Source organism: Rhodamnia argentea, chromosome 10 (genome assembly GCF_020921035.1).
Source record: "Rhodamnia argentea isolate NSW1041297 chromosome 10, ASM2092103v1, whole genome shotgun sequence".
NCBI lineage: Eukaryota > Viridiplantae > Streptophyta > Magnoliopsida > Myrtales > Myrtaceae > Rhodamnia > Rhodamnia argentea.
The window spans coordinates 19,344,255-19,361,489 of NC_063159.1; the positions used below are offsets into that span (position 1 = coordinate 19,344,255).

A 17,235-nucleotide genomic window follows, 5' to 3' on the forward strand; every position below is an offset into this window, starting at 1 on the left:
TAAAATTTTTTAACCGTAATCAAATGAATTTTCTGATCGGAAATCAATCTGGAGCAGAAGTAGAAAAATCAACTTCTACTTTTAAGGAGAAGTAGATAAATCAATTTTCGATCATAAGTTGATTTCTCGTGGAGAAGTGTTTTCATGCGCATCCTAAGTGATCTAAGTAGAAGGACAATTGAACTGATGTTAATCAACAGCTCAAAAATGTTTTTTTTTTTAAATCACTTTCAGGATTTTTTTGGTCGGAAAATGATTTTCAGGTTATGGAGTGTTTTGACAGAAGGAAAGCAGCTTTATCCGAAAGAAAAGGCCAAAGAAGACCGATCAACACGAGTTTTTTTTTTTTTTTTTCTTGTTGGGGGGGGTCGAAGATTAACCCGAGTTTGCATGGCTCAGATTGAGCCTGCTCTAAAAAACACAAACGGGATTGGACCCATTCGCTCCATCAAAGAGTCGAGTGAAGCCAGCCGTGGTACGCTACTTCACAGACTCCAACTCGTCTACTGCACTTTTTTTGTTTGTTTTTCTCTCAGTCCCTTCTTCTTGAACTTCCGAACCCCTCTCTCTCTCTCTCTCTCTCTCTCTCTCTTAGTGGGTTTCCAATCTCAGATGTAGAAAAACAGCAGATCAGCACGTTTCCTCGCGGTAAAATACCATCACTGTTCTCTCTTTCTACGTGTTGGGTCGTTAGGCAATTAATTGCGAGGAAAGTGAGAATCCGGATTGATTTGGCGATGGCAAGAAAAGGGATGTTTCTTGATTCCATGTTTAGTTTAGAATCGTATTAAAGCTCTGATTTTTTCCTTCTCGGGTTTGACTCTGAAGCTGAGCTGATTTTAAGAGCGGTCCTTTCTTGGTAATTAACATGGTTAATTCTATTGGTTTTGTTCTGTTGTTCCAACTGTTTTGGTGGTTGAATTTGACATCGCTTTCCTCTGATTGCTATTTGAAAAGGGTAGTCCCTTTTCTGGAGAAGCGAATTGAGATATGAACAAAGAACTGCCACCGGAGCCTCTTGATTTCTTCATTTGGACTGTTGAGGTATTCCAATTTCTTCCTACTTGGATCTTCTCTTCTGATTTTTTAGTCTGATTCTTCGTTTTAGTGTAATCCTGGGCATGCGCTCGCAAGCGCACGCGAGAGAGAGAGAGAGAGTGTGTGTTTAAGTGATTCTTCATTGGGCTGGCAACCAGATTACCCAAAAATGAGATATTCACGTGAACTCTGTTGACTTGAAAAGTTGATACGATTTTAAAGTTGTCCAGCCGATCACATTGTAACTATGCGAGTGCGCAGATATTTTTGTTGCCTTGTCAGAACGTGATGACAGAGTGCGTGAAGAGTCTTGGAGTAGCAACTTTTAATGACCTATGAATCAGATCGTCTTTGAATACTATTCTTCCACCCCTTCTGGTCACTTGTCGTTTGCTTTTGGTGTTGACAGGAAGCAGAGTGATGTACTAATTCATCTGCGATAAGAGTAAAGCCAGTCTGTTCTTTTTGCATATGTGATAGACTTCTGGTCATTTGTCAATTCCTTGTGCATATCTCATCCTTGTTGACCTTTCAAGCTAGAGAGGCTGTTGGATGATGGATTGTTCGCTTCTATCAAAACTCCTTTCTTAAGGGGGGTCTTCAATCAGAAATGCAATGTTTAAATTGTTCTCCGCAGTTATAAGTATGTAATAGTTGGACAGTGCCCACTCCAACTTACATGAAGTGGTGGAGAAAGAGCAAGCGCTTTAACTAAATTTTGCTGTGCCATTTGGTTTACATAGATAGCTTCATCCTTCGTCAGATTCTCAGATCTCTTGCATGAGCTCTAGGGGTCATTATTGAGTAGCATACTGGTCACTCGAAATTCGTTAACCACGCATGTTCGACGGAATATCTTTAGTCCAGCCATCCAGTTCCTTGAAGTGGTTGAGTTTGGAAAACATTCAAAGGAAACGGGACGGCTTGTGTCATTTGGATACGGACGGAGTATCTATGACTTGATTTAGGTGTAGTGCCACAACACTAGTCATTGGAGACTAACGATTTTAATTACGAGGCAATAAACAGGATGTATGGGGATGGTGGGTTTTTCAAATGAGGTGGCATATATGTGAAGTGTTTATGGCGAGAATATGTATTTATGGTGAGACTATGGAGTCACAGTTGACATATGCTTGAAGACATAAACTGGTGCATTTATGTGAGCACGTATGCATATGATGCTTTGCATCTTTACATTGAAACAAGCCATGCTGTATGAATATACAGACAATGGATGGAAGGAACTGGAAGCATATTTTCTTGTTCCATGGGCTGTTATGGACAATTATTAGAAGCGAATCTTGTACTGCTTTTAGAAGTTAATTGGACCGTTAGCTTTGTAGCTGAATATGATGGGAAGATTTGATCCCAGCACCTTAGCTGGAGACTAATCATGCACGCTGCCCTGCAGGAAGCATTTCTTTTCTTCTCAAGTTTCTGCTTGAACATGCTTTGTTAATTAAGTAGTTTTGTTAATGGAAATTGGAACACCAATCTTTTAGAAGCTTTCCTCTGCATCCCCAGTGAGGTCAGGTCATTACTAGTTCTAAGCCATTCTAATTGTTTTGCCAGGATGTCGGTTCGTGGTTGGAAGAGATAAATTTGGGTGGCTATCGTCAAGTTTTTAAGGAAAATGGTGTCAACGGAGAATATCTTGAGAGCATGTCTATGTTCACGACTGAGCAGATCCTCCGCTTTATTAGGCGGTGCCACATGAAATGGGGAGACTTCATCACATTATGTAAAGAGCTTCGTCGCATTAAGGGTTCTCTCTCTCTCTCTCTCTCTCTCTCTCTCTCTCTCTCTCTCTCTCATGCGCACACAGTCTGCAGACATGATGCATACACTGACACAATTGTTCTTGGTGCAAAAGGTTAACTATGGTGAATTGGGAAAAAGTTGCTAGAAATGTGCTCAGGAGATGATACTTCTTTTGTTTTTCTCTGCTAACTAACTGTATCTTGTTTATGATTTCATCGCCAGTGCTCTCACAAATGGCATTCTTTGGCATGTACATGTGTTTGAGATGCACTTTAGTTAATCTGCCCAGGAGACGATATTTGCTTGTTGTATAGCCCTTAATAATTGATAATCTCCGATGCTGCCTCATTTTGCAACAATTTCTGTCACTTATGTCCTGATCTTTCAACTTATGGTCCAGGCATTGCTATATGACGATCTCTTTTCTCCATAGAAGTTTTTGCATGTTTAATTTTTTCACTTCTTCTCTATGCCGATTTAAACTCGAGTCGGCGGTGCTGACTGCTGACAAGTCAAACCATTTTCCAGTGGCATGTCTAAAAGGAGAGCAGAAGGTGCGCCGGCCATGGTGGGCTCCTTCTTGCCTTTCAGTTTTCTTTGTCAGGGTGGCGAAACGGAACAGGCAGTCTCGGGTTGTTTCACTTAAGCTTGAACCGTGATGCAAGATCATCTGGCTACTAAATACGTACCTTTTTGTATTTATCTTTTCCCTTTCCTCAGATAAGGTTCAAACAAGTAGGGATTGAGTATTTTCTTTCTTAAGGTTGTATGTATCATATCAAGCTGTTAAGTTTTTTTGCCTTCAGTTCTTCCTCCATGAGCTGTCCCCTAGGTAGAGTCTGTTTTATCCGTTTTCTTGCTGTCGGTCCTGTAATTGTGTCACTCAAGTTTGTGATGAAAATGGATATAATGACATAAACATACAGCCTTGCTGTTGAGTGAGTTTGGTGATGCTTTCCATGGTGATGACTCGCCTGTGTCTCTACTAGGAAAGAGTTGGACTCGTCTTCAGTTTGTGAAGACAGTGGTGGCAAAGGCGTGCATCGGGTTGATGCCGTTCTTTAAACTTGGTTATATGGGAATTATCCTACTTATATAGACTTCTTAACCATTCTTACTGGACAATTTATTGACTGAATGGATTAGTAGAGGCTGTATTGTTTGTCTTCCCTTGTGATGTACTGACTATGCTAACTGTTGAAATATAATGACGTGGAAACTAACCTAGATCTTGCAAATAAGTTAATGTAAAAAGTACAGAAAAATAACGAGGAACGATAAAGAACATCGTAGATTACGTGGTTCGGTCCGAATATCGGTACCTACATCCACGGGAGAGCCAGCAAGAACAATCCACTATAATCGGAGAATCGGAATTACAATCGCTCAATACGCTCTTGTTTCCCGCACCTAGATTATACCCAAACCCAAAGTGTTCACAAATAAACAACTTAATTGGATATAATAAAACTCGCATACGATCGAAATACCAGAACGTCCCTTACGTCCTTTTCTCTCTTCGTGCGTACGCTCCCTGCACAGCTTCTTGGAAAAACGTCTCGTACTTTTGTTCCTTTCTCGTGTTCTTTCTCTGCGGCGCGCTTCTACTGTGCGGCTTTCTTTTCCTTTTTAAAGAACAAGGTCAGAGTCACAGAGTGGCCTTTTAAGTGGTCAACAAACCTAACTTTTGATTGGGACCCACTTATTCAAGATAGAAGTGGACGAGCCTTCTGCCAAGATTTCTCATTCTTCCTCACAAATAGATAAGCATAAAATAAGTGATCCCCTTATTTTGTTTTGTAGCGCCGATAACAATTCTGGAGTAGGAAGAAGAAGATCTCCATTGCACGCATACGCGAGGATTTGTTTTTCCTTTAATGAACCGATTTAACAAATCGGTACTTATCCGTAAACAATTTTAAAAAACTCGAGACATATTTAACACTAACAATGGTACTGGTTTGGTTTGGATCTGCTTTCGAACTTGAATATCACTCTTGAGCAAACAAAATGATGATGTGTGCTGAATATCGGGCGATATAATGGATTTCTTAGCTAACGGGATCGTTTGTTTTCCGACGCTCACCGCACCTAGTGTGTCGTCCACTCACCAAAGTGCGGGACCCAATAAAAGTATGAATCACCAAAGTGCGGGATCCCCATGTCTTCCTATTGATGGAGAGTATGAATCACACACCAATAAAAGTACTTCTACGGGTCAAGCTGTAGAAGATATCGCAAAACAATTCAAAAAATGACCCAATTGTTGCAATGCAAATCTAGTGATTCATAATCAACATATATCCGACTCGATCCGTATTTCTAAAACATTTGCATATTTAATTCCATTTATGAAAATTTAAACCCAAATTGAGGTGAGAGTGAGGAGCGAGTAATTGCGTGATCGATTGAGGTAGGGGTCCGATGTGTAAGTTACAAGTTCCAAGTGAAACCCGTATGTAACTTGAAACTTTCCTCGCATACCCCGAAACAGCTTTCAAGATTGGTTTTAGGGTTTAGCTAGGTTCCGACTATATTTATAATTGAACAATTGTAATAAATCATCACCTTTAATGACCACCATTTGTTATTACAATCCACTAGCTACAACTCATATTTAGATATACGAATAAATATGAAATATTAACAAAGTAAAAGTCGCAGTTATAAATATCATCGGAAATAGAAATTAAGACCAGTGTTTCTAGATTATAAACACATCATCAGACACCATGGAATACCCGGAATCGCTCGGAGGCATATGCCAAGAACAACGTAAAAACTTGTAATAGCTTTCGGGTTCCATCTGCCCGTCGAAATATATTCCTCAATTTTTAAAATCTAATACTTATCATGCATATCTTGGAATATAGAATATGACTGGTTTCCCACCGGTCGTGTTCTAGGTTGCGAGTTCTATCTTGAAACCATGCTCACCCTTAGAGTAAGGCGTGAAAAAGAATTAAGAGAGAGTCATAAAGACAAGTTGAGTCTAAGTAAGTTATAAACTCATTTATGATCTATTTAACACTCATATTATGTCTAAAATCTTTTACGACCAACTTATTGAATATAATTAATCCATATAACAATTCAGCCCATCATATATGAGCTAAGAAATTGATTCATTGACATGTCTATTTCCGCCTAAAAGCAGGTATGGACATAAAAAAGACAATAAATGGCGCACTTAAAATTTTCGAATGTCCCCTTCTCGGACATTCATCTCGCTCGACCGAACAAATCTAGGCTGGGAGCCATCCGTCGTCATGCCAATTCATCATCGCATTTGGTGCAACGTCCTTAGATGAGGTAGATCTTAAAGTAATTCCGAAGTCGGGACGCCTTATATGCATGCTCAATTTTCTTGTTTGTTCACTATCTTGCCATTCAATGGCTATATATATCGCAATAGCATCGATCGAGTGATCTAATCTCTTGAAACATGAATTTATCTCTTCTTATGTATAGCTTGCATGCCAATTAGAGTTTGGTATTCCGACCAAAAAAATTAGAGTTTGATATGGTTCTTATGTGTCGGTTTAAACAAGAATCAATCGATTTTTAAACTCAAAATCTTATGGACTCTGTGATGTAGTCTGGGCCGTGTAAGCCCAGAATCCTTCGCTTCGGCCTCTCCTTCTCTCTCCGACGAAAACCTTTTTAAACCCTAAACCATTTCCCTCTCTTCGCTCTCCGTGCAACGAGATGTTCTCGCCAGGAACGAAGAGACTGAGCTCGAGCTTGCGTGGACGCGTCCGGAACGCCCCCGATTCGCCATTGACTCCGGTCTCCGAGAACCAACTCCCTCACCGGCCGAGCACCGGCACTCCTGCTCCGTGGGCTCCTCGCTTGTCCGTTCTCGCCAGGTGCTTCCTTCACGCCCGTTTGCCAATTCGTCCTCCTCCTCCTCCTCCCTTCTCTTTTGGACTGCGCGGTTTCGTGCTCAAATCTGCTCGGAGCCTCTCTCGCACTCGTAATCGTTGCGCGCGGAGTGGGGATTCGTTTTCATTTTCTTGTTTGCTGCGGTTGATGCGACTGATGAAGACGACCGGTGCGAAATTCGTTTGCTGGAGTTGCTCTGGAGTTGGAAGTAAATCGGTTGCCCTAGAATGCTGTCGAATGACGTCTCCTGTTTTGCTTTTTTCTTCACCGGAATCGGGTGCATTTCCTTTTGTGGATGCTTGTCGTGCTTAGGCTAGAGGTAGGAGCTAGGATTATCAGTGAACGGTTCATACTTCTAAAGTGTCGACTTGGGAGATTCTGGAGTGCAAAGCTAGAAGCTAGATACAAACCATCAGTCGCTCAGTTCGCTTGTTGAGTGTGGAATGTAGTTTGAGATATTAGCGGATGGGATTCTTGATCGGTCTCTGTATCGCGTCTGCTTGGCAAACTGTATTTAACTTATACAGTTTTTCCTTTTCTATCTCAAATAAGTGGACTGCAGCGATGAGCCTCATTTCTCACGAGTGATGGAATAAGTTGCTTACTATCAACAAGAAGTCCAAAAGTAGTAGTGTAGGTGAGTTAGCTTGGTGGTGAAATAACCATGACGGAGGCTTAGATGCGACATTTCTTGGTTTGAGTTCTGTATGCATGTGTGGGCTGGTGCTCATCTCCTTGCATTGGAGTTTATAATAGTTTTTATGTTACATGTATGAATGTATTTATATTTTCTTTTCTCTCCTTGCTTTTGGTGAACTTGGCATGGGTGATGGATTTTTAATGATGAAGGCGTGAGGCATATTTCTGCGTTGAGATAATGGGCTTATGTCATTTATTTTCTGATGGTAGTAGTTTGCTCGAAGAATACAAACTAACTAATGAATGAGCTGTCAAATTTGAGTGCCTTATATCATGCATAAAAGTTTGCTTGTTCAAGAGTGACTCAAGTTCTTTTTTTGTTAGGCAGTAGTGACCCATGTTCTTGTTTCTAGTCCCTTGTATTTCTTTTGGTATCGCCCTTGATACACGGTGATATACGAAAGACATCTATATTTTGGAGGGCTAAGAATAGAGGACTCAGAGACTCGAAAATGAAAACCTTTGTGTTAGCTTCAATGGAAACTCAGGCTATGACATTCATGGCTCTGAAAAACGAATTTTTTTGTTCAATGATATAAGTTGTCTCTCATCATTACGTATGGACTAATGCAGTAACATATTGTGGTAGATTTACTTTTGGTTTCTTGAACCCAGAATTCCAGCAGGGAACAAAGTCAACAAAGATGCTGAGGTTGATCCGACCAAACCTGTATTTGTTGGTGACTTCCCCCCAGCAGTGCGAGATGAACAAGCGAGTATTTTGCTGAATCGTCTTCCTGGTTTGTACATGCCCTGATATGAACATTCGCAGTGTAAATATGCATCCATTACGGCGGCAATATTTAATGTATATCGTTAGCAGGTTATGTGCGAATATCTGGTGGGATAGACCGTGCAACTTCCCTTACTTGGATTATCTGTCAAAATAAGATTTTCATCTGGAATTACTTATCTCCTGCAACTTCTAAAAAGTGCATTGCTCTTAATATTCCTACTATCCTATCTGAAGTTGGAGATAATAACAGAAAAGTATATGATAGATCCGATTGGTTAGTCTGTGTTGTTAGCTGGGATGGCACACACCACCGAAACAACAATGTTACACAACATTGCAACTCAGTCGGTATCGTCATGTGTAGCAAAAGAAGTCGAGCAGTTGTATACTGGCCAGAGATCTTCTCTGATTCTGAAACTGATCCAATTACCAGTTTTGCTTCCTCCGATGAGCTGGATGGTTCTCCTGTTGATGACAAGACTAGTGCGGATAGCCTACAACGGCATGGTAGGCTTGGAAATGTTTCACCTGGATATGGCATTTTCAACTCCTTAATCGCTACTTCTATTCCTGACAGCGGAAAAAAGTGTGTCGCCCTTGCGTGTAGTTCCAGCGGTGAGCTTTGGCAGTTTCATTGTGGTCCATATGTAATAAATCGGAAATTGATATATAAGGAAACGGGCAGTTCTTTTTCGCAAGGCAATGATATTGGCCATAGTATGGGCAGGAAGGTTGCTTTGAGATCACTCGGATGGCGTTCTCCCTCTGTTTCCTTGAAAGGATCTTCTCAACAATTCTTCCTGCTGACAGATCATGAAATACGTTGCTTCAACCTTGAACTTGATTTGGAAGTCTCAAACCTCTGGTCTCAGGAGATTGTTGGGAATGATGGTGATCTGGGTATTAAGAAGGATTTGGCTGGTCAAAAGAGAATATGGCCTCTGGATTTGCAGGTAGACGATGGTGGAAAAGTGATCACTATTCTTGTTGCAATTTTCTGTAAGGATAGGGTTAGCGGGTCAAGCTACACGCAGTATTCTCTGCTGACCATGCAATACAAATCTGGAGTAGATGTGCCTTCGGGAGCTGTAGAGCCATCGCACGAACGGATTTTGGAGAAGAAGGCTCCTCTTCAAGTGATAATCCCCAAAGCAAGAGTTGAAGATGACGACTTCTTATTTTCAATGAGGCTGCGGGTAGGGGGCAGGCCCTCAGGATCTGCAGTTATACTTTCTGGTGATGGAACAGCAACTGTCTCCCATTATTACAGGAACTCCACCCGGCTGTATCAATTCGACCTGCCTCATGATGCTGGAAAAGTTTTGGATGCTTCAGTTCTTCCATCTACAGATGATTGTGAAGAAGGTGCTTGGATTGTTTTAACTGAAAAGGCGGGAATGTGGGCAATACCTGAAAAGGCCGTCATACTTGGTGGAATAGAACCACCAGAGCGAAGTTTGTCACGGAAAGGGAGCTCAAATGAAGGATCTACAGAAGAAGAGGGAAGAAATCTTACTTTTGTTGGCAATGTTGCTCCAAGAAGAGCTAGTTCTGAGGCTTGGAATGCTGGGGATCGACAAAGAGCTGTTATGACTGGCATAGCACGCCGAACCGCTCAGGATGAAGAAGCAGAAGCCTTGCTTGGTCATCTTTTTAATGACTTCCTGATGTCTGGGAAAGTTGATGGCTCACTGGAGAAACTCCGAAATGCCGGGGCATTTGAAAGGGAAGGAGAGACAAATGTTTTTGTGAGAGCTAGCAAATGCATTGTTGATACCTTAGCTAAACACTGGACAACAACCAGAGGTGTTGAGATGGTGGCCACGGCAGTTGTCTCTACGCAACTTATGGATAAGCAGCAAAAGCATCAGAAGTTTCTTCAATTTCTTGCTCTGTCCAAATGTCATGACGAACTGTGTGCCAGACAGAGTATGTACATGTTTATCCTGTCATTGCTGGGGGATACATGCTTAGCATTCATTTTCTTCATTGTTTCTTGCTTCTATTTTGCTAACAGGTAGAATGCTTTTGCTGAAGTATTTGTGTTACTCTGTTATGTTCTTTCAAGGATTCTTGAGCGTTTGTGTAATTATTTGGGTTGTATAAATAATAGTTTGACTATCTGGAGTTCGCTATATCGATCTTGCATTTTTACCCTTGTCTTCTGGAGTATTTTATTGAACTGCAGGTATTAATCTTCTGTGCTTTAGTGAATATCATCCTGTATCTGCATCACTATCATAAAATAGTATTTCTTTTTAGACATGAATTGATTTGGAGTTATTGTTGGAGGGAATCGCCATGATGTATTTGTGTTTTTGCAGGAAATTCGCTCCAGATTATTTTGGAACATGGTGAAAAGCTGGCTGGCATAATTCAACTGAGGGAACTGCAGAACAGGATAAGCCAGAACCGTTCTAGTGGAGTTGGCTCACCTTTTCCTGGATCAGAGAGTGATGCTTCAGGTGCTCTTTGGGATCTGATTCAATTGGTTGGGGAGAGAGCCCGTAGAAATACTGTTCTTCTGATGGACAGAGAAAATGCAGAAGTATTCTACAGTAGGGTTTCTGAGCTTCAAGAAGTTTTTTATTGCTTGGAGAAACAACTAGACTTTTTGGTCAATGTAGATCTGCCACTCGAGATTCAGATCCAAAGGGCTTTTCAACTCTCAAATGCTTGTGTCACAATAGTTCGAACTGCCATACAATTCAGAAGTGATACTCAGTTCTGGTATCCACCACCAGAAGGCTTAACACCTTGGTATTGTGAGCCTGTGGTTCGTAATGGGCTGTGGGGCATTGCCTCGTGCATGCTTCATCTGTTGAATGAAGTGACAACGAGGGTGGAATCCTCTGTAAAATCAGAAATCTTCACTCACCTGCAGATGCTGACCGAAGTTCTACTTGAGGCTTATGCTGGGGCTATCACTGCAAAAGTTGAGCGTGGAGAGGAGCAGAGAGGCCTGTTAGAGGAGTATTGGAACAGGAGGGATACCCTTCTTGATTCTCTTTACGAACAAATGAAAAACTTAGCAGCAGCAAGGCAAAAGGTTCAATTCTTACAGCCAACTGTTTCATTCAATCATTTGATTATTCACATGCCAGTCCCCTCTTTCGGTCTAGTTTTTCTGTTTTTCAGCAGCAGCAAGGCAAAAGGTTCAGTTCTTACAGCCAACTGTTTCATTCAATCAGTTGATTATCCACATTATGCTCACTTGCGCAGGACCTTAATGAAGGAAATGGACAGGAGAATGAGAACTTTCAAAATCTCTCAGCACAATTGCTGGGTGTAGCAAAAAGGCATGAAGGTTATAAGACTCTGTGGAGCATATGTCGTGACCTCAATGACTTTGGCCTACTTAAAAATCTCATGGTAGGAAGTTATTATGTTGACCTGGCATGATCTCTAACTTCAGCTCGAGACATGAATTTGCAGTCCACTTTTGGTTTTTGAGTCATGAATTTGAGATGCTTTTGCGTGCTTGTAATACTTAAATCCAATTTTTCGTAATAAGAAATGAATTTTGCTCATTTCCGTAGCTTGAAGGTCTTTAACAAAGATCTCCTGTCAGCTGATATTGCGTGATTTAATTCTCCCGGCTCACTTGACCAGTCCTTGCCTGTCCTTTAAGTGACTGGCATTTTCATTCCGCATTCCCTTGCCCAGCTGATTTTTCTGCTGGTTTCTTAATGATGTGCAATGCAGCGCGACAGCATGGGACCAAAAGGAGGGTTTAGTTATTTTGTCTTTGAACAACTATACGAGAGAAAGGAATTTTCAAAGCTTTTAAGACTTGGGGAAGAGTTTCCAGAAGAGTTGTCAATTTTTCTCCAGCAATATCATGATCTCTGCTGGCTACATGAAGTGTTTCTTCATCAGTTCTCGTCAGCTTCAGATACGCTTCATGGATTGGCTCTTTCTCAAGATGGGGGAAGTATTTCGGTAGCTGAAGATGGGGTTGAACCAAGGGATTTGAATCTGGCACTGTCCGATAGAAAACGTTTTCTGAATCTCTCAAAGATAGCTGCTTTAGCAGGTTTTTTTTTCCCATTTCATTTTTTTACTTGTTTACATTCAAGATACATACTGTCTGATAATCTCCTTGAATTTTTATAGACCTTGCCTGTTTCGTTTTCCATGTTTCTTTTTTATTGCTTCATTTCCTGTGCTTTGCTTCCCTTATGCTGTAGTCCTTTGAAGTTTATCTTTGATGTCGATTTTGTCAATAATTATAACTAGCCTGACTGAAACAATTAAGAAAGTAGGTGCACTTTCCCTGATTCTGTAAATTTCACGTGTCAAGATGACTTCATCAATTGGCTCTGAGTGCTGTGACCAAAATATGATATTTCTTACCTGTCTGTCTGCCTTTCAAGTGTAGGTTCTTAATGGATATTAGTGATTAACGAGTTAAAAGTTTGACGGCATATATAATTTGTGTTTGTATTGATGTCCAATATTTTGCCTATTGCTGGATTCTTATGTCTAATCCAATAAGAGGTCTTTGACTTTGTTTCTTAGATCTGGTTCAAGCATAGTCAAACTTTAGATCATATCTGGTCAATGCTGTTTATTTGTCTTTCTTCATCAGCACGACAGTAATATTGTGGAACTGCTCACTAGACTGGTGTCATTGTGATTTTTGTTCTTGCAAACCACAGGTAATGATCCTGATGCTGAGATAAAGATGAAACGCATTGAGGCTGATTTGAGAATTCTGAAGTTGCAGGTTTGCTTTACTCCTATTTGCAGCAAAAAAGAAAAGTTGGTCATTATGCTTTCTTTAAAAACTTATCTGCATACCTCCATTCTGGGCAATTTCGAAAGTGGTGTACTCTGCACAATTCTTTTCACTTTGCAACTTGATTGCAACTGCAATGTTATGCTGAGGATGCCTCTTGAGTTTATAATGCGGCAAACCTTAAGCAATGCAGTGTATAATCCAGCGTTCATTTTGTATTTGGATTTGACAAATTGGCCGGTATTATCAATGTGAATTTGTGTATAGAAAGGGACAGCAACCATTTGGAATGAGGATCTTTCCATTGCAGTAATTGAAACCATTCGGCTCCATTCAATGGTTGAAACTAGAGTAAGACATTTGTCTAGATAGCTAAGAGGATGCATTCCCGGTCCTTTTTTGTGGCATCATTCACCTGGTTCTTATAGTGGTGGATTTGTGAAATCTGGTCTTATATTAGCTCGGAATTCACTTATCGATCCATTCACTTCAATATAAGGAGCTCTCTGCTCCTAGGTTGCATAGAAAGTTGTGCTTAGGTTATCCAACATAAATATATGGCAGATCATTTCCGCAGCTCTTTATTATTGAACCGTGGGGAAATCTATCCATCCATGTATGAATTATTCATCGTTACCTTTGGTGATATGAGATGTATGCTTGTGAATGTACCTGCAAGTTCTTCTAACCATTAGAACTTGCAGGAAGAGATTATGGACCTCGATATCGAAGCGAAGCAAAACATTCAGCAGCAGCTTCTCCCCCCCGGTGATCTGATCAAGTGGTGCCTTAAAAGCGGTAGCGCAGAGCTTATCCTGCGTGCTTTTGATATATTTGCATGGACCAGCTCCTCTTTTCGCAGGTTTCACAAAAGCCTTTTGGAGGAGTGCTGGAAAAGCGCTGCCGATCAGGACGACTGGGGAAAACTTCATCAAGCATCGACCATCGAAGGCTGGAGTGATGAGGAGACATTGCGTGTCCTTAGAGATACTGTGCTTTTCCAGGCTTCAAGCCGGTGCTACGGGCCCGAGGCAGAAACTTTTGAAGAAGGGTTTGAGGAAGTGCTGCCATTGAGGCAAGAAAATATGGAGCCATCTGTTCTAAAGGAGCCGGTGTCTTCTGTGGAAGCAATATTGATGCAGCACAAGTATTTTCCAGATGCAGGAAAACTTATGCTGATGGCAATTGAGTTGGGCAGTGTTCGGAGCGGTATTGACTGTGAAGAGGGTCCTTCGCCCGTGGAGTGATAACTGTCAGACCAACTGATATTACCTGTCCTGCTTATATCCTTGTACATTGCAAATGATTCTCATGTTCTCATGGCACGATCATCCAGGCATCCGCGTTTGTTTTTCGAGGTTTTTGAGAACTGTTGAAGCAGATGTGGTGCAACTTAACATCTAATTGAGCTTTAGCAGATGAGTCGTGTGTTATCTGCAAACTGCAGTGGAATGGAAAATCTACATCCGCAATATTGTACAAACAAGGAGAACACAATGTGAATTCTACCTAAGCCACTTCTATGTTCCACGATCTTTTCGCCCCTTTTGCTTTTCTTTTTTAATTTCTAGTATGGCAAGTTACATGATCTCTTGGGAAATTTCCGTCTAGTTCTTTCGGTTTGCAGTCTCATCTCAGGTTCTTGGGCAATCGGCTAGGCGTTAGCCCAACCCAAAACAGCGTTTCATTTCCTAGATTTGGCCAGAGATACGATGAATAAAATACATCCATATAAAAAAAAATAAAATGATTAGCTACAGGCATGTAATACTTTGGTCAAAACTAGTAGCACTTTTTGTGCTTTTTTGCGTCCATGTCCTTTTACTTTTATGAGTTACTTTGCGGTTGAAAATTAGGGTTAATATCATAAAAAAATTCCAAAATAGTACGCATATGATAAATTATCCTCAAATTAATTTTTTTAACTATAAAAAATCTCAAATCAATATACTTATGACAAATTTACCCCGTACTAATTTCAATTAAATTTTACCGTCAAATTGTTAAGTTAGATTACACGTGGCAATTGACGGGTATGCCGGTTTGGGACTTTAAACTCCGTTTGTCGCAGGTTGGAGTTTTTCCCGATAATAACCCAATTAAACGAAATATAACGAAAGGTAAATTTATTACAAATGAAATAATTTGGGATATGGTCACAAATTTAATTTGACGTAAATTTACCACACTTGTACAAGTTTGTAATTTTTTATGGTAAAAAAATTAATTTAGGATAAATTTATTACAAGTGTACTATTTTGAAATTTTTCGTGGTATTAGCCCTAAAAATTAACTCAAGGAGCGTAATAATTTTGTTGTAAATTGCAAGGAACACGAGCTTTTGTAAAAGAAACCTAAATCTATGTAGCAAAACATACTTCTATAAAAGATCAGCCATATCCATTGACGAGAGAAGTCAATTTCCTTATGATAGAAGTAAATTATGTATAAATAATATGGTGGCCCTGAATGTGACTAGGATTTAGCTCTATCATCCCACCCCAAACGTTTACGTCCACAAGATCTTCCACAGTCCACGTGGCGGAAGACCATCCGCCCTGTCGTCGGAGAAATCAGAAGGGGAAATCCGAATCCGACCTCAGGACCAATGGGAAGATGCTGACGTGTACATATCCTGATCCAGGAAATCTACTCGTTCCCAATATAACCCCGTTGCTCTCCTCTCCTCCAATCATCGTCATCCGCACCAAGCCAACTGCTCGTTCTTTGCCATTTCGTTCCGAGCCCAAATCACAATCTTCTCGGTGAAGAGGAATGGCGACCACCGTGATCCAACAGTCTGCATTCGCCGGCCAGACCGCCTTGAAGCAGTCCAATGAGCTCGTCCGCAAGGTCGGCAACTTCGCCGGCGGCCGCGCCACCATGCGCCGCACCGTCAGGACTGCTCCTCAGAGCATTTGGTAAATGTCTAATGTTCTTGCTTGACTTTTGGTGCTTAGTAGCTTTAGCTCACTTGATGTTTAATTTCTATCCCGCGGCCTGAGCTTGTAGCTTACTTGATCGCACCATTTTCAGAAAAGTGAAAACAAGTCAGTCAGCAATGAATTCTTACCCAAGTGAATTGGCGATTTCATTGACAGGTACGGACCGGACCGCCCGAAATACTTGGGCCCTTTCTCGGAGCAGACTCCATCCTACTTGACTGGTGAGTTCCCTGGTGACTATGGCTGGGACACTGCTGGTTTATCTGCGGACCCCGAGACGTTCGCCAAGAACCGGGAGCTCGAGGTCATCCACTGCAGGTGGGCCATGCTCGGAGCTCTCGGGTGCGTCTTCCCCGAGGTCCTCGCGAAGAATGGCGTCAAGTTCGGCGAGGCCATCTGGTTCAAGGCTGGAGCGCAGATCTTCTCAGAGGGCGGTCTTGACTACTTGGGCAACCCCAACCTCATCCATGCACAGAGCATCCTCGCCATCTGGGCCTGCCAGGTATGATAGACTGTGTTATTCTTAAGTAATTATTTTCACTAGATAATAAAATCAAGTCTTCGACAAATGCATGTATATTTTGTAGGTTAAGTGGCATATGTAATTTGAAAATGGTATGACAAATTCTTAGGAGCTTATTCAGATGACACAATCTTTTCTCATGTTCAATGAGATTCATTCCAACACATATTAGGGATAACAGCTAACAAGGTTTGTTTAAATGATTCAAGTATCTGGGATTGAGTACAACACTCTAAGCATATAACTCGCCACAGGAGCGAAACTTGGTTATTGATCAATTTAAGTTACTTCTTCTGCTGTTAGGTTGTACTCATGGGATTAATTGAAGGATACCGGGTTGGAGGAGGACCTCTTGGCGAAGGCCTTGACCCACTTTACCCTGGTGGAGCATTCGACCCTCTAGGATTGGCAGATGATCCTGATGCATTCGCAGAGTTGAAGGTGAAGGAGATCAAGAATGGAAGGCTTGCAATGTTCTCCATGTTCGGATTCTTTGTTCAGGCCATTGTCACTGGAAAGGGCCCTATCGAGAACCTCTTCGACCACCTTGCCGACCCCGTAGCCAACAATGCTTGGGCTTACGCCACTAACTTTGTCCCTGGAAAATGATTTTGCATTGAGGGCTTGCTGAAGTGTGAAAGATCTTGGTTTCCTCGAACTTGTTGTGTCAGGGCCTCATTAGAACTGATGTAATTTTACTGTTCGGAAGATGCTTGAGACAATGTATTACCAGACTTTCAGCTCCATTGTGCTCCAAGCAAAATATACTTTGGACTGATTGTCTTGTTTAATTTGGTATGTGACGGCTCTATCTCTGAGGCATCGCAATCTGTTATTCAGAAGTTGGTGCAGACATTGCATGCGAGTTACTGGTATGAAATTGTTTCTTTCTGAAAATACCAGC

The 17,235-nt window shown here is 41.3% G+C and overlaps 3 protein-coding genes across 7 annotated transcripts; all 3 read left to right on the forward strand.

Annotated features, from left to right (window-relative positions):
- Nucleotides 1–481: 481 nt before the first annotated feature.
- Nucleotides 482–3,698, forward strand: LOC115747647. 5 transcript variants are annotated; one of them, XM_048271922.1, is made up of 4 exons: nt 482–871; nt 963–1,044; nt 2,614–2,806; nt 3,331–3,698. In XM_048271922.1, exons 2-4 carry the CDS (start codon nt 991–993, stop codon nt 3,459–3,461), a joined length of 378 nt encoding a protein of 125 aa, XP_048127879.1. In that variant the 5' UTR covers nt 482–871; nt 963–990; the 3' UTR covers nt 3,462–3,698. The 5 variants fall into 5 exon arrangements, with proteins under 5 accessions (XP_048127879.1, XP_030539735.1, XP_030539732.1 ...); XM_030683875.2 differs by having other exon boundaries at nt 483–859; nt 958–1,044; XM_030683872.2 differs by having other exon boundaries at nt 486–859.
- A 2,777-nt stretch (nt 3,699–6,475) lies between these two features.
- Nucleotides 6,476–14,317, forward strand: LOC115747541 (nuclear pore complex protein NUP133). The gene is made up of 8 exons (XM_030683741.2): nt 6,476–6,671; nt 8,002–8,126; nt 8,210–10,051; nt 10,447–11,171; nt 11,345–11,494; nt 11,828–12,158; nt 12,784–12,851; nt 13,568–14,317. Exons 1-8 carry the CDS (start codon nt 6,511–6,513, stop codon nt 14,108–14,110), a joined length of 3,945 nt encoding a protein of 1,314 aa, XP_030539601.1. The 5' UTR covers nt 6,476–6,510; the 3' UTR covers nt 14,111–14,317.
- Nucleotides 14,318–15,543: 1,226 nt separating this feature from the next.
- Nucleotides 15,544–17,122, forward strand: LOC115747543 (chlorophyll a-b binding protein 36, chloroplastic). The gene is made up of 3 exons (XM_030683743.2): nt 15,544–15,784; nt 15,965–16,310; nt 16,635–17,122. Exons 1-3 carry the CDS (start codon nt 15,639–15,641, stop codon nt 16,938–16,940), a joined length of 798 nt encoding a protein of 265 aa, XP_030539603.1. The 5' UTR covers nt 15,544–15,638; the 3' UTR covers nt 16,941–17,122.
- Nucleotides 17,123–17,235: the final 113 nt, after the last annotated feature.